This window comes from Orcinus orca, chromosome 8 (assembly GCF_937001465.1).
Source record: "Orcinus orca chromosome 8, mOrcOrc1.1, whole genome shotgun sequence".
In the NCBI taxonomy this organism is placed as follows: domain Eukaryota; kingdom Metazoa; phylum Chordata; class Mammalia; order Artiodactyla; family Delphinidae; genus Orcinus; species Orcinus orca.
The window spans coordinates 52,753,286-52,771,641 of NC_064566.1; the positions used below are offsets into that span (position 1 = coordinate 52,753,286).

The 18,356-nt window shown below is 56.2% G+C and overlaps 1 protein-coding gene across 1 annotated transcript in view; it reads right to left on the reverse strand.

Annotated features, from left to right (window-relative positions):
- Window positions 1–18,062, reverse strand: part of ARRB1 (arrestin beta 1) — a 78,177-nt gene extending 60,115 nt beyond the window's left edge. Inside the window, exon 1 of the mRNA XM_033405741.2 lies at window positions 17,633–18,062. Coding sequence (XP_033261632.1) covers window positions 17,633–17,652 — 20 coding nt within the window. The 5' untranslated portion in view covers window positions 17,653–18,062. The remainder of the gene's footprint in view (window positions 1–17,632) is intronic.
- Window positions 18,063–18,356: the final 294 nt, after the last annotated feature.

The window sequence follows — 18,356 nt, forward strand, 5'->3', positions numbered from 1 at the left end:
GCACAGCTGAGCACTTGATTATTTGGGACCAACATTATGCCCACTTTAAAGATGAGGAAACTGAACCTGACAGAGGCAGGGTGATTTGTCCCAGCTAGAAAGGGGCTGAGCTGGGAGGGACACCAGGCCTGACCTCAGAGAAGGGGAAACAAAGGGACAGCCAACAAAAATGTATGCGTGTCCCCTGTGCCAGGCACTGGGACCTGGGGACACAGCTCCTGTGGCCCTCGCGTTCCAGTGGGGAGAGATGGATCTTAAAGGCTGAGCAAAGAGTGATTTGATTACATGAGTGCTAAGTGCTCAGAAGAAAAGAAAACAAAGCCGCTGGTGCAGAGGGTCCCAGCCAGTTATAAGTGGCTACTCAAGCTCTGCAGGGCAGAGACCACACAGTAGGCCTTGGGCAGGAGCACATAGTAGGTTCACAGTGAGTTTCTGGCTAAAACGTAGTGCTCTTTTCTTTGGACCAGTGCAACTTCTCGCCAACCAATTCAAGGCGTATTGAAAGTACTGTGCCAGGGCTGGAGTATAATGATGGACAAACAATACACAACCCCTGCTGCCAGGGAGCTTGCAGTCCCACTGAGGGCACTCACAAATGGGTAAAGGATGGAGTGGAAGACAGGTTGATGAGGGTCATGGGGCAGGCGAGAGGGACAATCAGCATTTATTGAGCACCTACTGTGTGCCAGGAACTATGCTAAGCCCTACATTACCTCATTTAAGCCTTACCACAACACTGGGGTGTTGGGGAAGATATTATCACCCCCATTTTCTTTTTTTGGCCGCACCACGCCACTTGCGGGATCTTAGTTCGCCAATCAGGGATCGAACCCGGCCCCCAGTAGTGAAAGTACAGAGTCCCAACCACTGGACCTCCAGGGAATTCCCTGGATAAAACCCCATTTTGAAGATGAGAAAACTGAGGTTCAGAGAGACTATATATACACACATATATATAATGTATATGTGTGTGTATATATATATATATATATATATATATATATATGGAATTCCCTGGAGGTCCAGTGGTTAGGACTCCACGCTTTCACTGCCGAGGCCAAAAAAAATAAACAAAAAAACCCAAAAGATAGATTAGGTATAACTGCCTCAAGGTCATAGACATTAATAAGCAATAGAGGTGGGACCTGAAACCTGGCATGACACCAAAGCCATGTTCTTTCCTCATAGCCCCCGCCCTAGTCTCCTCCTCCCTCCCCTCCCTGAAGAGGGCACTGTGGTTTGAAGGTGGGAGGCACAGGAGGCAACCACCACTAAGCCACCCTTGCCCGAAGGTGCAGGAGGAAGCAGCGCACCCTGCCGGCCTGACTTCCTTTCTGAGCAGGAAAGTTCAGCCCAGCCTGCACAGGCGGCTCTTCTCAGACACAAAGCCGGCCAGGCTCCGCACCACCACCACCACCTCCCCTCCACGAGCAGGAAAGGACAGTCCAGACTTCCACCCTGCCCCCCCCCACAAAAGGGCTACTCCGTTGACAATGGCCCCTTCCCGGGGAGCTGTACTTGACAGCTGATAAACATTTTCACCCTCTTAGCTCACCCGAGCGCCACCACCCCACCCCAGCAGCCCGCAACCCTAGCGCCTAGCACTGGGCACAGCACAGTGCAGGTGAAGCAGAGTCAGCAGAACTGGCTCCATCCCGACAGAAGGGGTGCGCCCTGGACTTCCCTGGTGGCGCAGTGGTTAAGGATCTGCCTGCCAATGCAGGGGACACGGGATCGAGCCCTGGTCTGGGAAGATCCCACATGCCGCGGAGCAGTTAAGTCTGTGCGCCACAACTACTGAGCCTGCAGGCCACAACTACTGAAGCCCACGCGCCTAGAGCCCGTGCTCCGCAACAAGAGAAGCCACCGCAATAAAAAGCCCGCGCACCGCAACGAAGAGTAGCCCCCGCTCGCCGCAACTAGAGAAAGCCCACGCGCAGCAACAAAGACCCAACATAGCCAAAAATTAATTAATTAATTAAAAAAAAAAAAGAAGGGGCGGCCCCCTGAGCCACGTCCATCCAGCTTCCACCACCGTTTACTGAGCTCCCATGACAAGCCTTGGGCTCTCCCAGGCAGTTTCATCAGGTACTGGGTACCTGCAGCACCAGGCAGTGGTACATTTTTTAAACCTTTTCACAGCCTTTAAGGTAGGCTTTATGTCCCTTTCACGGATGAGTAAGATTGAGGGCAGAGACGCCTTTCCAGTCTCTTACTGACACAGCAAGCAGGAACTGTGGGCTTGGCCTGGCCCAGAACTCGCTCCCCTAGATGCCTTTCAGGTCCTGCCTCAGCAGGGAGGGTTCTAACTGATGACCAGGTCCACGATGGGATGAGAACTCCCTGAGGACATGCAGCGCCGTGGCACCAACCTCCTGGCACAAAGGACTCCTGGTTAGAGCAGGGACAGATCCAGGCTTGGATGGGCCTGAAACTCATGTAGTTTGGAAGCCCTCTTTAAAAAAAAAAAAAAGAAAAAAAGAGTACAAAAATATCTTGTTCCTTTTGCGCGTTTCACAAACCCCCTGAGCCTGTGAGCCTGTGGACACACTGCTAGGCCTCGGAAACGGCCCTGGAGTGTGAAGGCCTGAAGCTGAAGCGGCACCAGCCTCCAGGTGAATCTGCCTCTGGGCTGGAGGAAGGGCCCAGAGGCGATCTGAGCACAACCCGCCTTCACAAAGGCCCTGCCTCCGGCCCAACAGACAGACGAGGCTCTGGAACATTCCTTCTTCTCGTCACGTGTCCTGCTGCTACTAAACCCTCCCACGTCTCTCTCTTGCCATGGTTTCAGAAGCAGCAGAGCTCACCTGAGCACAGGGCCTGCTCACAGGGTCTGAGTGCCCTCACGGACAGTAGTGCTGGAGCCCACCCCACAGGATCCTTCACGCCTGGCGGGCAGGGTCCACCCCTACCTGCGCCTGGAACCCTGGGCCGGCCTGAGCAGCTCTTCTGAGGCCCCCCTCCCCAAATATTTGAAGGCTATGACGTGGCTGAGCATGTGTTCCCACATCCCACATCCCATTGGGCCCATACAACAGCCCCTGGAGGTATGCAGGGCAAGTTTTATTGTCCCCATTTACAGAAGCAGACAACAAATGACACTAGTTATTCACATACTAGTGCTAGACATGCCAAGGAGACTTCCACAAGTGGCATCTCACAGACGCCCTGGCAGGAGGGGCCGTATCCCCACGGAACAGGTGGGGAAACAGAGGCTCCAACTCAGTCTCTGGGCCTGGGCTGAAGAATGGGGCTGCAGCCCTGCTCTCCCACCTCGCGGCCCAGGCCTCTACCACGTCTGGAGTGGACAGCTCAGAAGGCAGTGGGCAGGCTTGCCGGAACATAGCAGGTGGAGGGGCCAGAGGCCTCCAACTTCCGAAGCAGAGGAGCAACTGGGGGCTCATTACAGGCCCTCCCAGCGAAAGTGGACCTCAATGACTGCCTTCTCTCTGGATGAGTCCGAGGAAGAGCACATGGGCCTTGGAAGCCTGAAATCTGCTTGAAAGCAACAGTCTTAAAGACTCAGGGCCTCGTGTCTTCTCTGCCGAGGAGCAGAGGGCCCCATGCCTGCCTCACGCCTTCCACCTGCTGGGCCTTCCAGACCCTTCACAAGGTCACTTCTCACCCCACAAGCCAGCCGCCCAGCGCTGCTCTTGATCATCCAAGTCCCACTGCTGTCTGTCCCTCATGATTCATTCATCCGTATATCCACTCTATAAACCCTTATGGAGAACACGGTATAGGGTGACCAACTAACTGTCCCCATTCACCCAGGACGGAGGGTTCTCCCAAAATGTGGGACTGAGACAGACCAGGAAAACTGGGATGCTCGACCACCCTAGTGTACTGTGTGCCTGGCCCTGCACTGGGCACTGAGGACACATTGGACACGGTCCCCGCTGCCCCCCTCAGGAAGCTTGCAGTCTGAGAGGAGCTCTCACTCCATGAGGGACCCACTGTCAAAGGCACCTGCGCAGCACCTCACACACATTATCGAGCACAACCTTATGAGGGGCAAACTATCGCCTCCATGGTATATATGACCCGTACCGAGTCACAGAGCTGTAAGTGACATGCCAAGACTTAGACTCCAATGAGACAAACAAAGGAAAGGGCAGGTTCCAGCATGAATATTAAGACAGAAAAATATGCTAAGACCTGTTTTATTTAATCAGTTTTTGTAGCCCCAGTGTTTGGCGTGTCCTAGAGGTCCAGAAAATGTGTGTGGAAGGAAGGGAGGGAGGAGGTATACCCTTATTTAATCATCTCCAGGCTAGAAGTTCTCAACCCCCAGTTCAAAATGTCTACATTTCCCTTTTCACAGTCATTTTCAGCTGTTTTCTCTCAGCCAGGGCCAGGAAGCAAGTGAGAAGAAGGAAAAAGTGCTTCTCCTTTGGGTCAGCAGCTCAGGCCTCACTTCCTCCAGAGAACCTTCCCTGACTTACTCCCCAACACAACACCCAATTCTGGCCCCCGCTTATTTGAGCACAACAGCTGTGTGTGTGTGTGCGCTGCTTGTACTCCTGCTTTAGTGCACTTCTGCAAACATGGACCTCGCCCAGCTCGGCCAGCCCCTATCAGGAACTGGGGAGCCAAGAGGTACCAGACACACGCCTGCCCTCTAGCACAGGAAACTGACATGACAGCAGCCAATTCCGATACAACTTGCCATCCTGGAAGCCTGCGAGGCGCCAAGGGAGCATGGAGGAGGGCATCGACTCTGCTGGGGCAGGGAACACAGAGTCAAGGGAAGGCGTCCCGCCCAAGCACATAGTACGTGCCTAATGCAGTTCAACCGCATGGCGTTCAGTTGAACCGCACTGAGCTTAGGTTCAACCTTAAAATACGAGGGAGATTTCACCAGGCAGAGGAGGAAGGCATTCCAGACAAAGAGACCGGCTTGAACAGACACAGACGTGTGGAAAGTACAAAGACTGTGGAGGAACATCCAAAAAAGTCAGTGGAGCCAGAATGTTGGCTGCGTGGTGGGGAGAACTGGGAAAGGAGTGTGGGAGGGAAGGGCCTCCAGTGCCACCAGAAGAATGTGAACTGTCTCATAGGAAACAGGGGAAACTGATCAGTATTTTGTTTGTTTGTTTGTTTTTGCTGTACGCGGGCCTCTCACTGTTGCGGCCTCTCCCATTGCGGAGCACAGGCTCCGGACGTGCAGGCTCAGCGGCCATGGCTCACGGGCCCAGCCGCTCCACGGCATGTGGGATCTTCCCGGACCGGGGCACGAACCTGCGTCCCCTGCATCGGCAGGCGGACTCTCAACCACTGCACCACCAGGGAAGCCCCTGATCAGTTTTTAAGCTGCAGGGTCAGATGAGAATTTCAGAGTAAGAGGAGGATTTGGGGGGTTTAGACTGAGCAGCCAGAAGACTACTGCAGTAAGTCCAGGCCAGAAGTGGGGCCTGGACTGAGCTGGTGGCTGTGGAATAGGGAGAAGAAAAGCACTTTGGTGATGGGGACATGTAACCATCACCATCAGGTTAAATGCCCCCCCCCCCGAGGGTTAGGTGAGGGTTTCTTTTCTCCCTGGAGTTTGGGACCTCTCCCACCCCCATCCCAGCTCTACAATCCGACGGAAGCTGATCAGGGTCAGGGCTCAGCCTAAGACTGGGTCGTGGTTTTTTGTTTGAAAGTTCTACTAAAAAATGTTTCTTTCTTTCTTTCTTTTTAGTTTTTTGGCAAAGTTGACTCTGCAAAGTTGCGAACATCAGAGATGGCTGGATTGTTTCAAGTATGCATAGGGAGTCGCTGCTGCTGAAGTGATCGCTCTAAATAATATGAGAAAAGAATATGTGCATATTAACCACTCCATTATGCCGTGTGATCATCTTTGTCCTTTTTAGGATATTGAAGTCTGTTGCGAGGGCTTCCCTGGTGGTGCAGTGGTTGAGAGTCCGCCTGCCGATGCAGGGGACACGGGTTCGTGCCCTTGTCCGGGAAGATCCCACATGCCGCGGAGCGGCTGGGCCCGTGAGCCATGGCCGCTGAGCCTGCGTGTCCGGAGCCTGTGTTCCGCAATGGGAGAGGCCACAGCAGTGAGAGGCCCGCGTACCACAAAAAAAAAAAAAAAATCTGTTGCGAAAAAAGAAAGTTCTCCTTACTGAGTTTAAAAATGCTTCCAGGTTTCTTCCACTGCCCTGGAGCTATAGAGTCCTATAATAAAATCAACCTGCTAATGTGCTGAGTGCTTTCATTAGCACAGATACAACACAGAAAGGATGGAAACTTTATGCCCAGAGGCTGAAAAACTCAGCCCACAGACACAAAACTACTGATAGAGGGGAGGTGAGAACCCCAGATGAGCTCCCTCTTTCTACCATGCCACTGCCTGGCCTCTGTGTTCCCAGCCCTTGGAGCTGCAGACGTGTGCCCTCATCCCACCCCCGCCCCACGGCCCCAAGCCTAGAGCTGTTTCTCGTAAGATATGGTTTCCCAGCTCTTTCATGTCCATCACTTTTCTGGGAACAGTCATCAGACCTCTGCAAGGTCTTCCCAGATGGAGGGAAGCCTTTGCTCCTGCTGCCCTCCACCAGGGGAGACCCAGGCAGCTCCTGGTTTCCATGGAGTGGCTGCTGAGCCCGGTGTCTCCTCTTACACCTGCTGCCCCATTTCTCCTGTTCAGGCCCAAACACTCACTGTGATGCCACGTGGCAGAACCTTCACTTTTCACCCTAGATTTTACATCCTCCAACAGTCCCAGGACACACCTTACTCACAGCAGATGAAGTGAGCGTCTGACTCTGTGCCTGGCACGTAGTGGGTTCTCAAGTACCTGATGAAGGAGGTCAGTCCCCGCTGAGAACATCGGTCACAGGCACCGCCAAGACAAGCGTCACCTCTGGTTCATGTCAAACTCACCTTCCAAAGCTTGCTGCAATGACGCCCCTGCCCCCCGCTTCTGGGGGTGTGCCTGTGACACATCTACTGGGCTTGCTCTGTGCCCCGTATAAATGAATTCCCACTACCCGCCTTCTTATAGCATGTTGGGATGATCTGTTTCCTCTCCCCCAGAAGATACAAGCAGCACGAGGGCTGAGACTTGCCTGTTTCCTCGTCATACCTCGAGTGCCCGGCCCAGGGCCTGCGATGGGGCAGACACTCATAGGTTTGCTCACGGGAACCTCCTTGGGAGGGCAGGGTGGCTGAATAGAAAGGGTATAAGCCAACCCTGAAAAAGCCTAGCCCAGAGGAACCCCCATGCTTCCTTGTCGTGATGTCCCTGCCACCCCAGAACACAGGACAGCCAGGCCCCGGCCTGTGAGAAAGGCTATTGCCTTAGGTGGGAGACGGGGGGCAGAGCTGCTCCTTAAGTCAGCTTCCCACCAGGAGAAAGACGCCATGGGGGTCAGCCAGCCGGCTTCGGCGACGTGCCTTGAGGTCTGGGCCTGGCACTCAGCAGGTGCTCGAGAAACGTTTGTGGAACTGAGTTGAACAAACTGGAAGATGCTGGTTATCCGTCCCTCTGGCTGCAGAGAGTCCAGCTTCCCTCTGGGGCACTGTGCAGGCAAATGATCTCAGGACATAGCCTGTTTCCTCTAATGAGGCTTCTCCCCTTTGGAGCCCTGCTCCCAGGAGCGTGGGAAGGGAGGCAGTGCGCAGAGGCAACCCCAGTGTCTGCACGAGGGCAGCGCAGGGCATGCAGCTCTCCTCCTGAGATGGTGTGGGCAGCACATACCAGCGCCCTAGGCGGGGGGGATGGTCACAATGACCTCTTGGGCCCGGGAACCAAAGCACAGCGGCACCTCCTTCGAGGCCGCTCTGGGGAGGAATGGAAGAAGCCAGCAGGGAGTCCAGCTGCATTATGTAATCAGCTTCCTTGGAGTCAGAGGCCCTGGCGCCGCAGCCCAGCACTGCGGGGAGAGGCTGGGGGAGGGGGAGGCGGCTTTTGTCCCCTCCTTTGCGGCCTCTCCTCCAGACCTCGGCCAACCTCCGCGGCAGGCAGGCGCTGCCTTCCAAGTGCCCCAGCTTCAAGCAGGCACCTCCCAGCAGGGGTTGAGAACCAGGAAGGGCTGTTTGTTGTCTGAGTGTGTGAAACAGCGGCCTGCTGGCTTCCCTGGCAGAAAACCAGGCTCTGGGCTCCGCACCCGGCACCTGGGGGCGGGGGCTGAAGGAGAGAGGCCTGGGACGCTCCATAAAGCCCACCCTTGTCCCCAGCTTCCTACCCCCCACGCTCTCCCCACTTCCTCCTAGAGAACCCACCATAAGTGCGGGCCCCAAAGGGAAGGGGCCATGGCTGCTCCAGCCCCAACTGCCCCACCCCTCCCCGGGCAATCTCACTTCCCTTTCCAGCCACCATCTGACCTTCTCCTCCAGCCCAGCACAGCTCCCACACCAACACACCCAGCGGGGCACACGGTCCTGCGCAGGACGGGAGGAGGGAGGGGATGCAGGAGAGAGAGGGCGGAGAGAAAAGCTGAGGTCCACTGCCAGTCCCGAAGAGTAACAATGACTGTTATCAAATCCCTACCCTCTCTGCCCACAACAGCCACACGCAATAGGGGATATTATTACCCTTAGTTCATAAATGCAAACACTGATGCCCAGAGAGTTTAAGACCCTCGGCCAAGGGCACGGAGCTAGTGCACAATATTGCTGGACAGCAAAGCCGAGTCTGTGTGATTCTGAAATCCAAACTCCAAACCTTGTGGCTTTACCTTCGGGGAACCCCATCCCCACACACCTGGGGATGCTACTTGGGAAATTTCTAGACTGGTGGAAAAGACACTGCAGAGCCCTAAGCGGTCACTCGCTGAGGACACTCGTTTGGGAACCACAGGACAGTCACGAGGACAGGGCAGGGCTAAGGGCACACCAGAGGCCGAGGGCGTGCCTGCTGCCACCTACAGTCTTCCCTTCTGATTAACCTACGGCAACTCAACCTCAGGCTGGATCAGACCCAAGCACCGTCTGCCGCTTCCAGAAGACAGGGCTGCTAGACGCCAAGCTATCGGGCAGAAACACAGACTGCTGTTCACGCCCCCCCTCCCCTGCTAGCTGCTGAACCAAAGCTAAGGGTCCCAGAGACCTCCCAGGCCAATCCCTTTCCCCCACGCTGCTTGACACGTGGAGAAACTGAGGTCCACAGAGGAAAAACAGTTCATCCGTGATGTCACAGGGGCAGTGAACCAATGGGGTCCCTGCCTCCCAGACCAGATCCCCGCCCTGATTCATCTCACTTGAGTGTTGTCCCCAGATAACACCCTCTCTCATCCAGCTGTCTCTCTCCCTGCCCTGCCCCCCCTCCCCATTTCCTGCTTCCCTTTCCCAGCTCTGCTCAGCAGGCCCAGTGTCTGAACTCTCCCTGCACAGAGCAGCCCTCTCCTTCCCACGACTCTTCTGAGCCTCACCACCCCCTTCCCTCCACTCCTCTGGGCCAAGGAGCAATTCTTGGGTGGTTTAATTAGCTGATTATTACTGGACCACAGCCTGCTGGATCCAGTGCCCAGAACTCTGTCCCCAGTAATTAGGTGGGTTCTGAGTACTTGCCCAGTGGGAAGCCACGGGGGAGTTCTATGCTCTGCCAGCAGGCCAAGGGAGGGCTCTCCAGCTGCATAAAGAGCTCCCTAATCACCGGTGGGTCATTGGAAGCCACGGTCCCCTCCTCAGGTCAGGTCAAGCCACACTGGATATACTATAGCCAGATCCAGATGTCCACCCCAAAGGGGAACTCCCTACTTTCCCATGTCCCCGCCCAGACCCAGGAAAGGCTCAGTAAATGTCTGAGGATGGGCGTGATGAATGGAGCCCAGCCTCTGGGGGCCAGGAAGTGACGGCACCACGGCTGGGCACGTATTTAGGACGTAGAATTTGGACAAGCAGAGAGAAGACAGGATGGCATTCTGGATGGTGGGAGCAGGAAAACCAAGGCACAGAGGCTGGAATGAGCCACCAAGCCCCTCACCAGGTAGCTCTGGTTGTCTGAAAACACATTCTCCTAGCAAAGGTAAAGCGAGTCATCCTGTGACCTCCGCCCTTTGGATCACAGAGAATAATCTAATGCCTGTGGTTCAGGTCACTTTTAGACGTTTCAGAATCAGCAGTGGTGTCCCATTGTCCTCACCCACCACACTGCCCATCCCCAAGTATATTTTTTCCCAGTGAAACACCTACATTAGCCTCCTTCACTGAACAAATATTTATGGAGCTCAGTGCCATGCCAGGTCTGCACAGGTGCAAAGGGACAACAGATCCAGGACAGGTGCCCTTGGCCTCACACAGAGGACATCACAAGTGTGCAAATAACCAGGACCCACGAAGAGACGGAGGGATGAGTGCCAATAGAAAGAGAAGAGAGAGAGAATGAATATATGGCAAAAAAAAAAAAAAGTCACAAGGCAGTTGGAAATCAGTGAGAGCTTCCCAGAGAAGGAGGCCATGTGTGATCCAAGCCTTGAAGGACAGGAAGGGTGTTGTGAACTAACCGCATGTAACACGGCACTTGTTCCAGGGACTTGTCCCCGAGCTGTACCTATTTTAACTCATTTAACCCTCAAAACAACGTATCATGCAGGCACTATTGCTATCCCATTTTACAGATGAGGAAACTGCAGCAGAGAATGGGTTAAATAATCAGCAGAAGTTGCCAGGCTGGTAAGTGGCAGAGCCGGCATTTGAAACCAGGAAACCTGGTTCTTCCTAGAGCCTAACCACTATACTAATCAGCCTCTAATACACGCTAATCAGATCACAGAGGTGACCGTGAGTACCTAAAGGAGGGCACAGCCTGGGCAGAGAAAACGAAACGGTCCAGGACCTGCCTGCCTGCCTGCCGGTTCCTGCAGGTGCTTTGAGAGGCAGACGGCTGCTCAGGCGAGGACCTGGTCTCACAGGAAAGAACACAGCCCTCAGCCATCCAGCGGTCTCAGTCCCACTGGTGGGTGGCAGAGGCCTGAGCTGCCCAAGCCCCCGCTTCTTCCCTCCAGCCCTGAGCAAGCATTAGAGTGTATCTCTGGGACCCTCCTGGGATGGCACATCCCAGCAGTCCACTCCCCACCCCCTCCCTGGTCCTCTGCCAAAATGCACCCATGCCCACTGACTGCACAGGCTCGGGGAAGGGGGTAAGGCTGCAAAAGGACCAGGAGGACCAGTTGTGGGGCCAGAGGCCCAGGGCCAGCATGCGAGGGAGCCCCTGCCTTGTGCAGGTCCATACTCATTCAGCTTCTGGGCCTCCGAGTACACCCTGGGGAGAGGCTGCACCCTGCACGGCCACTGAACCCCTCCGACCTTGAGTGAGGAGTCCTGCCTCCCGCTGGCCTGACATGGACCATCACACCCTACCTGCCCCAGATCCCTCTCCAGTTACAGAAGGACCCACTGGCTATGGTCTCAGCCAGGCCAGGCCCAGCCCCAGGCAGAGGGAAAGCAGCTCAGTGGCTGCGGTGGCTTCAATCACACAGAACTCCAGGGACCTGTCTGGTCCGGTCCCTGGGGTCTGGCCTCCTGGGAGCCTCATCTAGCAACGGGTCTCTTGGGAAGGAACAAGCAGTTCCTCTCAAATGGGACTAAAGATGGGGTCAGGACCAGGAAGGAGGAGGTGTGTCTCCAGAGAGATGACCCTGCCAGGGCCCCTTGGTAGGGAGGGAGGGAGGGAGGGGGCTGGGACAACAGTGTCCTTTGTTCCCCTCTCAAAAGCAGCCACCCTGCCCTGTCGCACCCCCTCTGATCTATATCCCCCTACTAGGACTCAAGCCACCCCTGGGGCAGGACCCATCCTGCACACAGGAGGGAAGAAGGGTGCCCAGGAACCATAAGGGTGCCCTGGAGACATGCCCCACCCCCAGGAGCCCCCCGCCTGATGTAGGAGACATGGCTCCCACCTGCAGAAGCCTATCTGATGGGGGAGAAACAGGCTTCAGTTGCAGGAAGCTCGTTCTGACAGTGGTGGTAATCTTCTCCCTCGCGACTTCCCAGTCTGATGGAAGAGACCCCCCAACAGCCGGTCTAATATGGGAGGCATGGCTTCCATCCTTAGGATTCCCTAATGGGAAAGAGCTAATTTCAGCACTCAGGGAGCCCCTGGGCTGACAGCAGAGGCAAGAAGGGAGGAAGGAGTTCAGTCTCATCAACAAATCCCTGCCAGGCATCTCCTGTGAACCAGACCCAGAGCTGGATAATGGACCAGCAACCAGGAAACAGAAAGAGCCCCAAATCACAAGGAGCTCACCACCTGGCGAACAAAGACACCTGAGGTGTGAATACCTGGGTAGAAAGTACCTCGAAACCCACCCACCCCAGCACCCAAAGCCTGCTCGCCAGGGCTGCCACCTCCCTCGGCAGCCTCACCCCTCACACTCCCGCACCTGCACATTGGCCTAGGCTCTTCCTTCTGTCTAGAACACCTAAGCCTTCCTTGTGCCCCAGGACCCAGCTCAGGGGGTCACTTTCTCCAGGAAGCCTTTCTCAAGACCCCCTGCCTGAGTCAGCAGCCCCTCTTTCAGGAGCCAGCACAGACATGCCCCCCTGTGACCAGCTGACGCCTCTGCAATGTTCCCCGCAGTCCCCAGCTGAGCCTCACCCCCCAGGTCCCCACACCCGGAAACCCCACCACCTCCAGCCCAGGGCCTCATACCCTTCTTTCGAGAGGCTCCCCCCCAGCTCCAGGCGCAGAGAAAAGCAAGGTCCTTCTCTTCTCTCCTCTGCCTGCTGTAACCCAGCTTTGCCCTCATGGCTCCATCAAAACCCCTCTCACCAAGTCACCAGCCACTGCCTTCTGCCTAAATCCCAGGGGTCTTTCCCAAGCTCATCCTCTGTTGGTCCTTCCCTCCTCTCTCCACCCCCAGGCATGTGCTCTCCAAAGCCTCAAATGCCCCCAGCCATCCTCTCTTCATACGCTCTATCTTCTCCCTCTCCCTGTACCATGTCACCCATAATCCCCAAGTCAAACACCACCTCTAACCCGAAGACTTTCAAATCCCTGCCTCCCACGTCCACCCCTGCCCCAAGATCCGGACCCATCTACGCAGAAGCCTCCCTACATCTTCCTCAACTTCCAGCCTGACTCCCTGTCAAGCTGCCACCCCCTGCAGGCCTCAACAGATGGTCAGCATGGTCGCTGTGGAGGATGGCCTGGCAGAGGCCAGGAGGCCACTCGGGGCCGTGCTGACTCCCAGGCTATTGTTCTTCCATTGCCACAGCCCTGAGGTATGGCACACCCATGACTCAGGACCCCTAAACCCATACCAGTGGGAGGTTTCCACCCTGGGCAAGGAAGAGAGCTGGGGAGACGTGTGAAGCCCAGAGGCCAGCCCGGAGTCAAGGATCAGAGAAGATGGGTCAAGCTCAATGCTTCCACTCCCAGCAGCCCCATAAGCACCCCTGGCCAAAGCCACAGGACTTCCCCCGTGTTCCAGCCAAGATGGATCACACAGAGCTTAACCACCAAGAGAGACAACAGCCAAGGTTCGCAGAGAGCTGGTGATTACGTGTCCCCATCACACCCACCCTCCTTCTCTGCCAAAAAAGAAGAGTTCATAAACATCTGTAGGAAACGAAATGCCACTCCATCCCATCACCTCTCAGGAAGTCCCTCCTGTTGTTCAACTTTGATCCAGTATATTGCCAGTTGAATTAGTGGGAACAGCAAGAACCAGAAGGGACGCACAACTTGAGAATGAGGCCACCAGGGAGACGGGGGAGGCCACCTATGAGTCAGACAACCCCGTCCCTCTGGGTGAAAGCACGGAGCAGCAGGACAGACAGGCCTGGGTTCAGAAGCTCGTTGGCTGAATGGCAGTGGACAAATTACTTAATCTCTCCTAGTCTGTCTCCTGGTCTGTAAAACGGGAACAACAGTCCTCACACTAATAGGATCACAGGGAGAACCAAATGGGATCATGCATGTAAAGCTGACACACGCCAGGCATCCAGGCAGTAAGGCTAATGGACTCCAGCTCCTTGTTCATCTTTCTCAGTTCCATCCTTGCCAAAGCCTTAGATCGGATCTTGCCTTCTCTCAGGCTCCTCTTCAGTCTCCTCACTGGTCTCCCTGCATCCAGGCCTGCCCCTCCTTGCCACTGCCAAAGGCATCCCTCCAAAACAAAGATCTGCTCCCATCCCTCCCCTCCCCACAGTCCTCTCTGAGTCACCAGGGACTTCGGGAGAAAATCTCCTCTCCTTAGCTTGACATCCCAGCCTGTTGATAACTGGCCCGTGTTCACTCTCACCCATCACCCCAGCCCAACCCGCAGGCTGTTTCATGCCTCCAAGCCTTGTCACATTCTGTACCCCTGGCCAGGAATGACGTCCCCGGTCCCACCCCCTTGCTCCAATGCCACCTCTTTCCTATGAAAGCTTCCCTCACCATGCCCCCTGCCAAGACTGGGGCGGGGGGGCTCCTCCTTCAGCCTCCCACAGCACACGTCACCCTGCATTATAATCATCTGCTCTGCTCTCAGTCTTTTGGAAACAGAGTAGAGCCATTCACCTCTGAACCGCCAGCCCCGGCACTTGGTCAACATTTATTGAATGGCTGTATGATTGCTCCTAGAGCACTTGTTAGAGCAGTCATCACACGACCTGTAATTAGTCCTATCCAGGTATTCGTCTCATGCCCTCTTTCCCCCTTGACCCTGGGACTCCCTAGAGGGCAGTGACAGTTTCTGAAAAATTCTCATTGTCACTTTCACGTGCGGGTTGAAAATCCAGGTGCAGGATGGATGCAACGACTGCTGATCCTTGGAGTACTGGATACTTGCAAGCCTCTTCTTCTAAGACAGAGATAAAGTAGAATCCCATGGTTTACAGAACGAGGCAAGGTACAGCCCATTATTGATTTTGTCTTTCTCTTCCAAATTACTCAGGAAACCTGTCTGGAAGGGAGAGGGAGCCCTCCTGGGACTACAGGGGAGACCGGAAGAGAGAGCAGGGCCATCGTCACATGGACCATAGCCAGGCCTGGGCACCAGGCTTCTGGCAGCACCTCCTCCCCTGCCCAGTATATTCAGAAAACGCAGGGAGAGCCCTGAAAATGTTAGGTATTGATAGCTACAGTTTACAGACAGGAACACTATAGGGTCCAGAGAGGTGAGGACCATTGTCCAAGGTCCTCAAGCTCCCCCAGTGAGTTAGAGGCAGAGAAGGGGGAGTCGTGGAAAATGCTTGGCCCCAAAGATTGGGTCTCCAACAGGTGCCTGGCTGTTCATGGTGTCCCCATCCTGCTGACAACCTATGCCAGCAGGAGAACAATGACACTTTCCCCCAAATCACAGTGAGGCTAACCAAGGCCTAGGAGGGGCTGAGTCACCCTGACGGTGAAGTAGCACGTGAGGAATGAGAGAGGAAGAAGGGCTCCTGACTCCCTGCGGGGAGAAAAGTCTGACCTCAGAGGTCAGGAGGATCTTGGCAATGGGGGACATGGATGTGGTGGAGGAGAGGGTCACACATGCTCCTGCTGAGGACAGAGGCGTGAGTCACCAGTTCAGCAATGGGGACTAGCCATCAAGGTGAAGGCAGATGCCTCACGACCTTCTGCAGCCTCCACCACCAGCTGGGCCTCCACACACAGAGCAGGCCATCCCTCTTGGGCCTCAAACCAGGGCCCACGAGGGGCTTGACAGTGCCCAAGGGTGAGCCACAGAGCAATGGCCCAAGTAAACTCCAGCCTCTACCCTGTCTCTGACCCCTCTTGACCTTAAGCAAGTCAGGTAGCCTCTCTAAGCTCTGGTTCCTCCTCTGGAAAACAGGAAGAAGAAAGCTAACCTCCTTGCAGAGCCGTCAGGAGGATGGCTGGGAAGCAGTTTCTAAAACTTAGGAGCACAAGTTATCTCTGAGTCTCAGTTTCTCCTTCTGGAAAATGGAAATAATCTCTGAAAGACTGTTCTCAGGTTGGGGTTTCCCTGGTGGCGCAGTGGCTAAGAATCCACTGTCAATGCAGGGGACACGGGTTCGAGCCCTGGTCCGGGAAGATTCCACATGCCACGGAGCAACTAAGCCCACACGCCACAACTACTGAGCCTGCGCTCTAGAGCCCACGAGCCACAACTACTGAGCCCATGTGCCACAACTACTGAAGCCTGCGCGCCTAGAGCCCGGGCTCTGCAACAAAAGAAGCCACCGCACCGCCATGAGAAGCCCACGCACCGCAACAAAGAGTAGCCCCCACTAGCCGCAACTAAAGAAAGCCCGCGCACAGCAACACAGCCCAACACAGCCAAAAATAAATAAATACATTTTTTTAATGTGTTTAAAAAAATTACTTTTCTCAGGTTGTTGAGAGACAGTGTCAGATGGCAGTGAGTGGTACATTGCTTTGTCAGAGGTCCCGAAACATGATGACCATGGGGGCCGTTTCTCTCTAGTCTATTAGCTCCTTTGGGGAAGGAACAGGTTTTGGACGTCTTTGATCCCCACATTATACCTTGTACACCCCAGGCACTCAAGAAATAATTACTGGAAGCAAGGAGAGAGTAAGGGAGGGTGTAGAGAGGGAAGAGAGGAGGGAGAAGTGGGGCACAAGGACAGAAGGGGGTAAAGAAAGAAAATGAATAAGGGGGTTTCAGAGGAGTGAGAGCAGCTAAGGGAGAAGCTTGTATTGGAACTTAAGGGGAGTTGGCTGAGGGAAGGAGTAGAACTAGGGTGACAAAGCTGAGTGCCTGACCGGGGCTTGCCTTGGGCCCCAGCCCCCTCCCCTTTCTGTCCCAGTTTCCCATTTCAGAGGCATCCCTCTCCCTTTCTGAGCAAGGCAGGCTCCTAAGAGACAGGAGGGCCCTCCCCACCCCCAGCTCAAGCAGATCCCAGCCACCACTGAAGGCCTTGGGGAGGTCAGAGGGAAAGGAAATGTGGATGGCAGGCATTTTCCCAGGCTCCAGGGGGCCTCCCACCCTGTATGGTGCGTGTGTTTCCACTTCTCCACCTGCAGGGACCTGGAGTGTATCAGCGGCCAGGGGCTGTTGGCATGTGACCTGGGGTGTCAGTGTGGGCGTTAGTCTGATGTGTGTCTGTGGAGGTCAGCGTTGGCGTAGCCTGTTGAACACTGTGTTGGTGAGAGACATGCCAACATAAGTGTTCCTGTTGGTAAGGGTAAGAACGTGTGTGTCTCAGTGAGAGTGTTTGTTAAGGTCAGTGCAAGTGATAGTGTATGCATCAGGGTCGGCCAACATGTGTGCGCCAGCATGAAGGTGTGTTAGCATTGGTATGTGTTGAAGTGTGACCTGTGTATGCCAACATGACTGTCAGCAAGAACGTGTTGATGAGTGTGTACCAGTGAGTGTGTGACAGTGTGTCACTGGATGTGCTGACATGTGGCCGTGAATGTCAGTGTGTATGCCAGCATGAGCGCGCCCATGCATGAGTGTGCCCGTGTGTCCACATGAGCGTGTGCCTTTGTGTGTCAACCTGCCCCCTGCATCCCTGCGCCGACTGGCCAGTGCTGGGTGTCAGCGAGTGAGTGCATGTGAGTGTGTCTCCGCGGCCAGGTCCTCGTCGCTCCGTCCGCGCGCCCCTGGCCCTGCTGGCGACCACACGGGAGACCTCCGGTGGAGGAGAGCCGAGAGCCGCCGCGGAGCAGGCGCCGGCGGTGCCGGGGTGGCTGCGCACGCACAGCCGGGACACGGACTAGAACCCCTGCCCGCGCCCTCGCCCGGGTCGCCCCACGCGCCCCGGACCGGCCGCCGCCCGCACTCACCGGGTCCCTTTGTCGCCCATGGTCCGCGGCGGCCTCAGGGAGGTCCGCGGCGTCAGCGCCCAGGCTGGAAAATCCCCGGCCGGCAGGAGGGGTGCGGGCCAGCCGGTTCCCGGCTCCTGCTCCGCCTCCTCCGCGCTCCCGGTCGCCGCCCCCGCCCGGTCCCGCCGCGCCGCACAGCTCCCGCCTCACAGCGACCGCCTCACAGCGACCGCCGCGGCCGGGGCGGGGAGCCGGAGAGCTGGGGAGCCGAGCAGCCGAGCTGGGAGGGCGCGCGGGGGCCCGTGTGCGCGTGTGTGCGCGCCGCCGAGCCAGCCGCTGGGCAGGGCCCGGACGCGTCAGGGCCCTGAGGTCGGCATTAGGGGTCCACAAGGATGCTGTCCGGCTTGTGTGTGTGTGTGTGTGTGTGTGTGTGCGTGTGTGTGTACGTGAGGGCGCACGCTGGAGTGGGTATACGTGCGCGTGTGTGCACGCGAGGGTGCGGGTGCGTGTGCACCGCTGCGTGCTCTACCGATTGGGGGTGCGTTTGCCTGGATGGAGCGGGGTGCACGTCTTTGTGCGGTGTGCGTGTGTGCAGGCGCGCTCCCCTGCGCACGCCGGGGGGCGGCCTTTGCGTGTGAGGGATCGTGGACGCCGAAGGTGTGCCCGCGACCCCGGGGCCGAGCTCCGGGCGGAGTCCCTGGTGGGGGTCGGTGGGAAACTTCTGGTGCCTGCGGTGGCTTTCGCC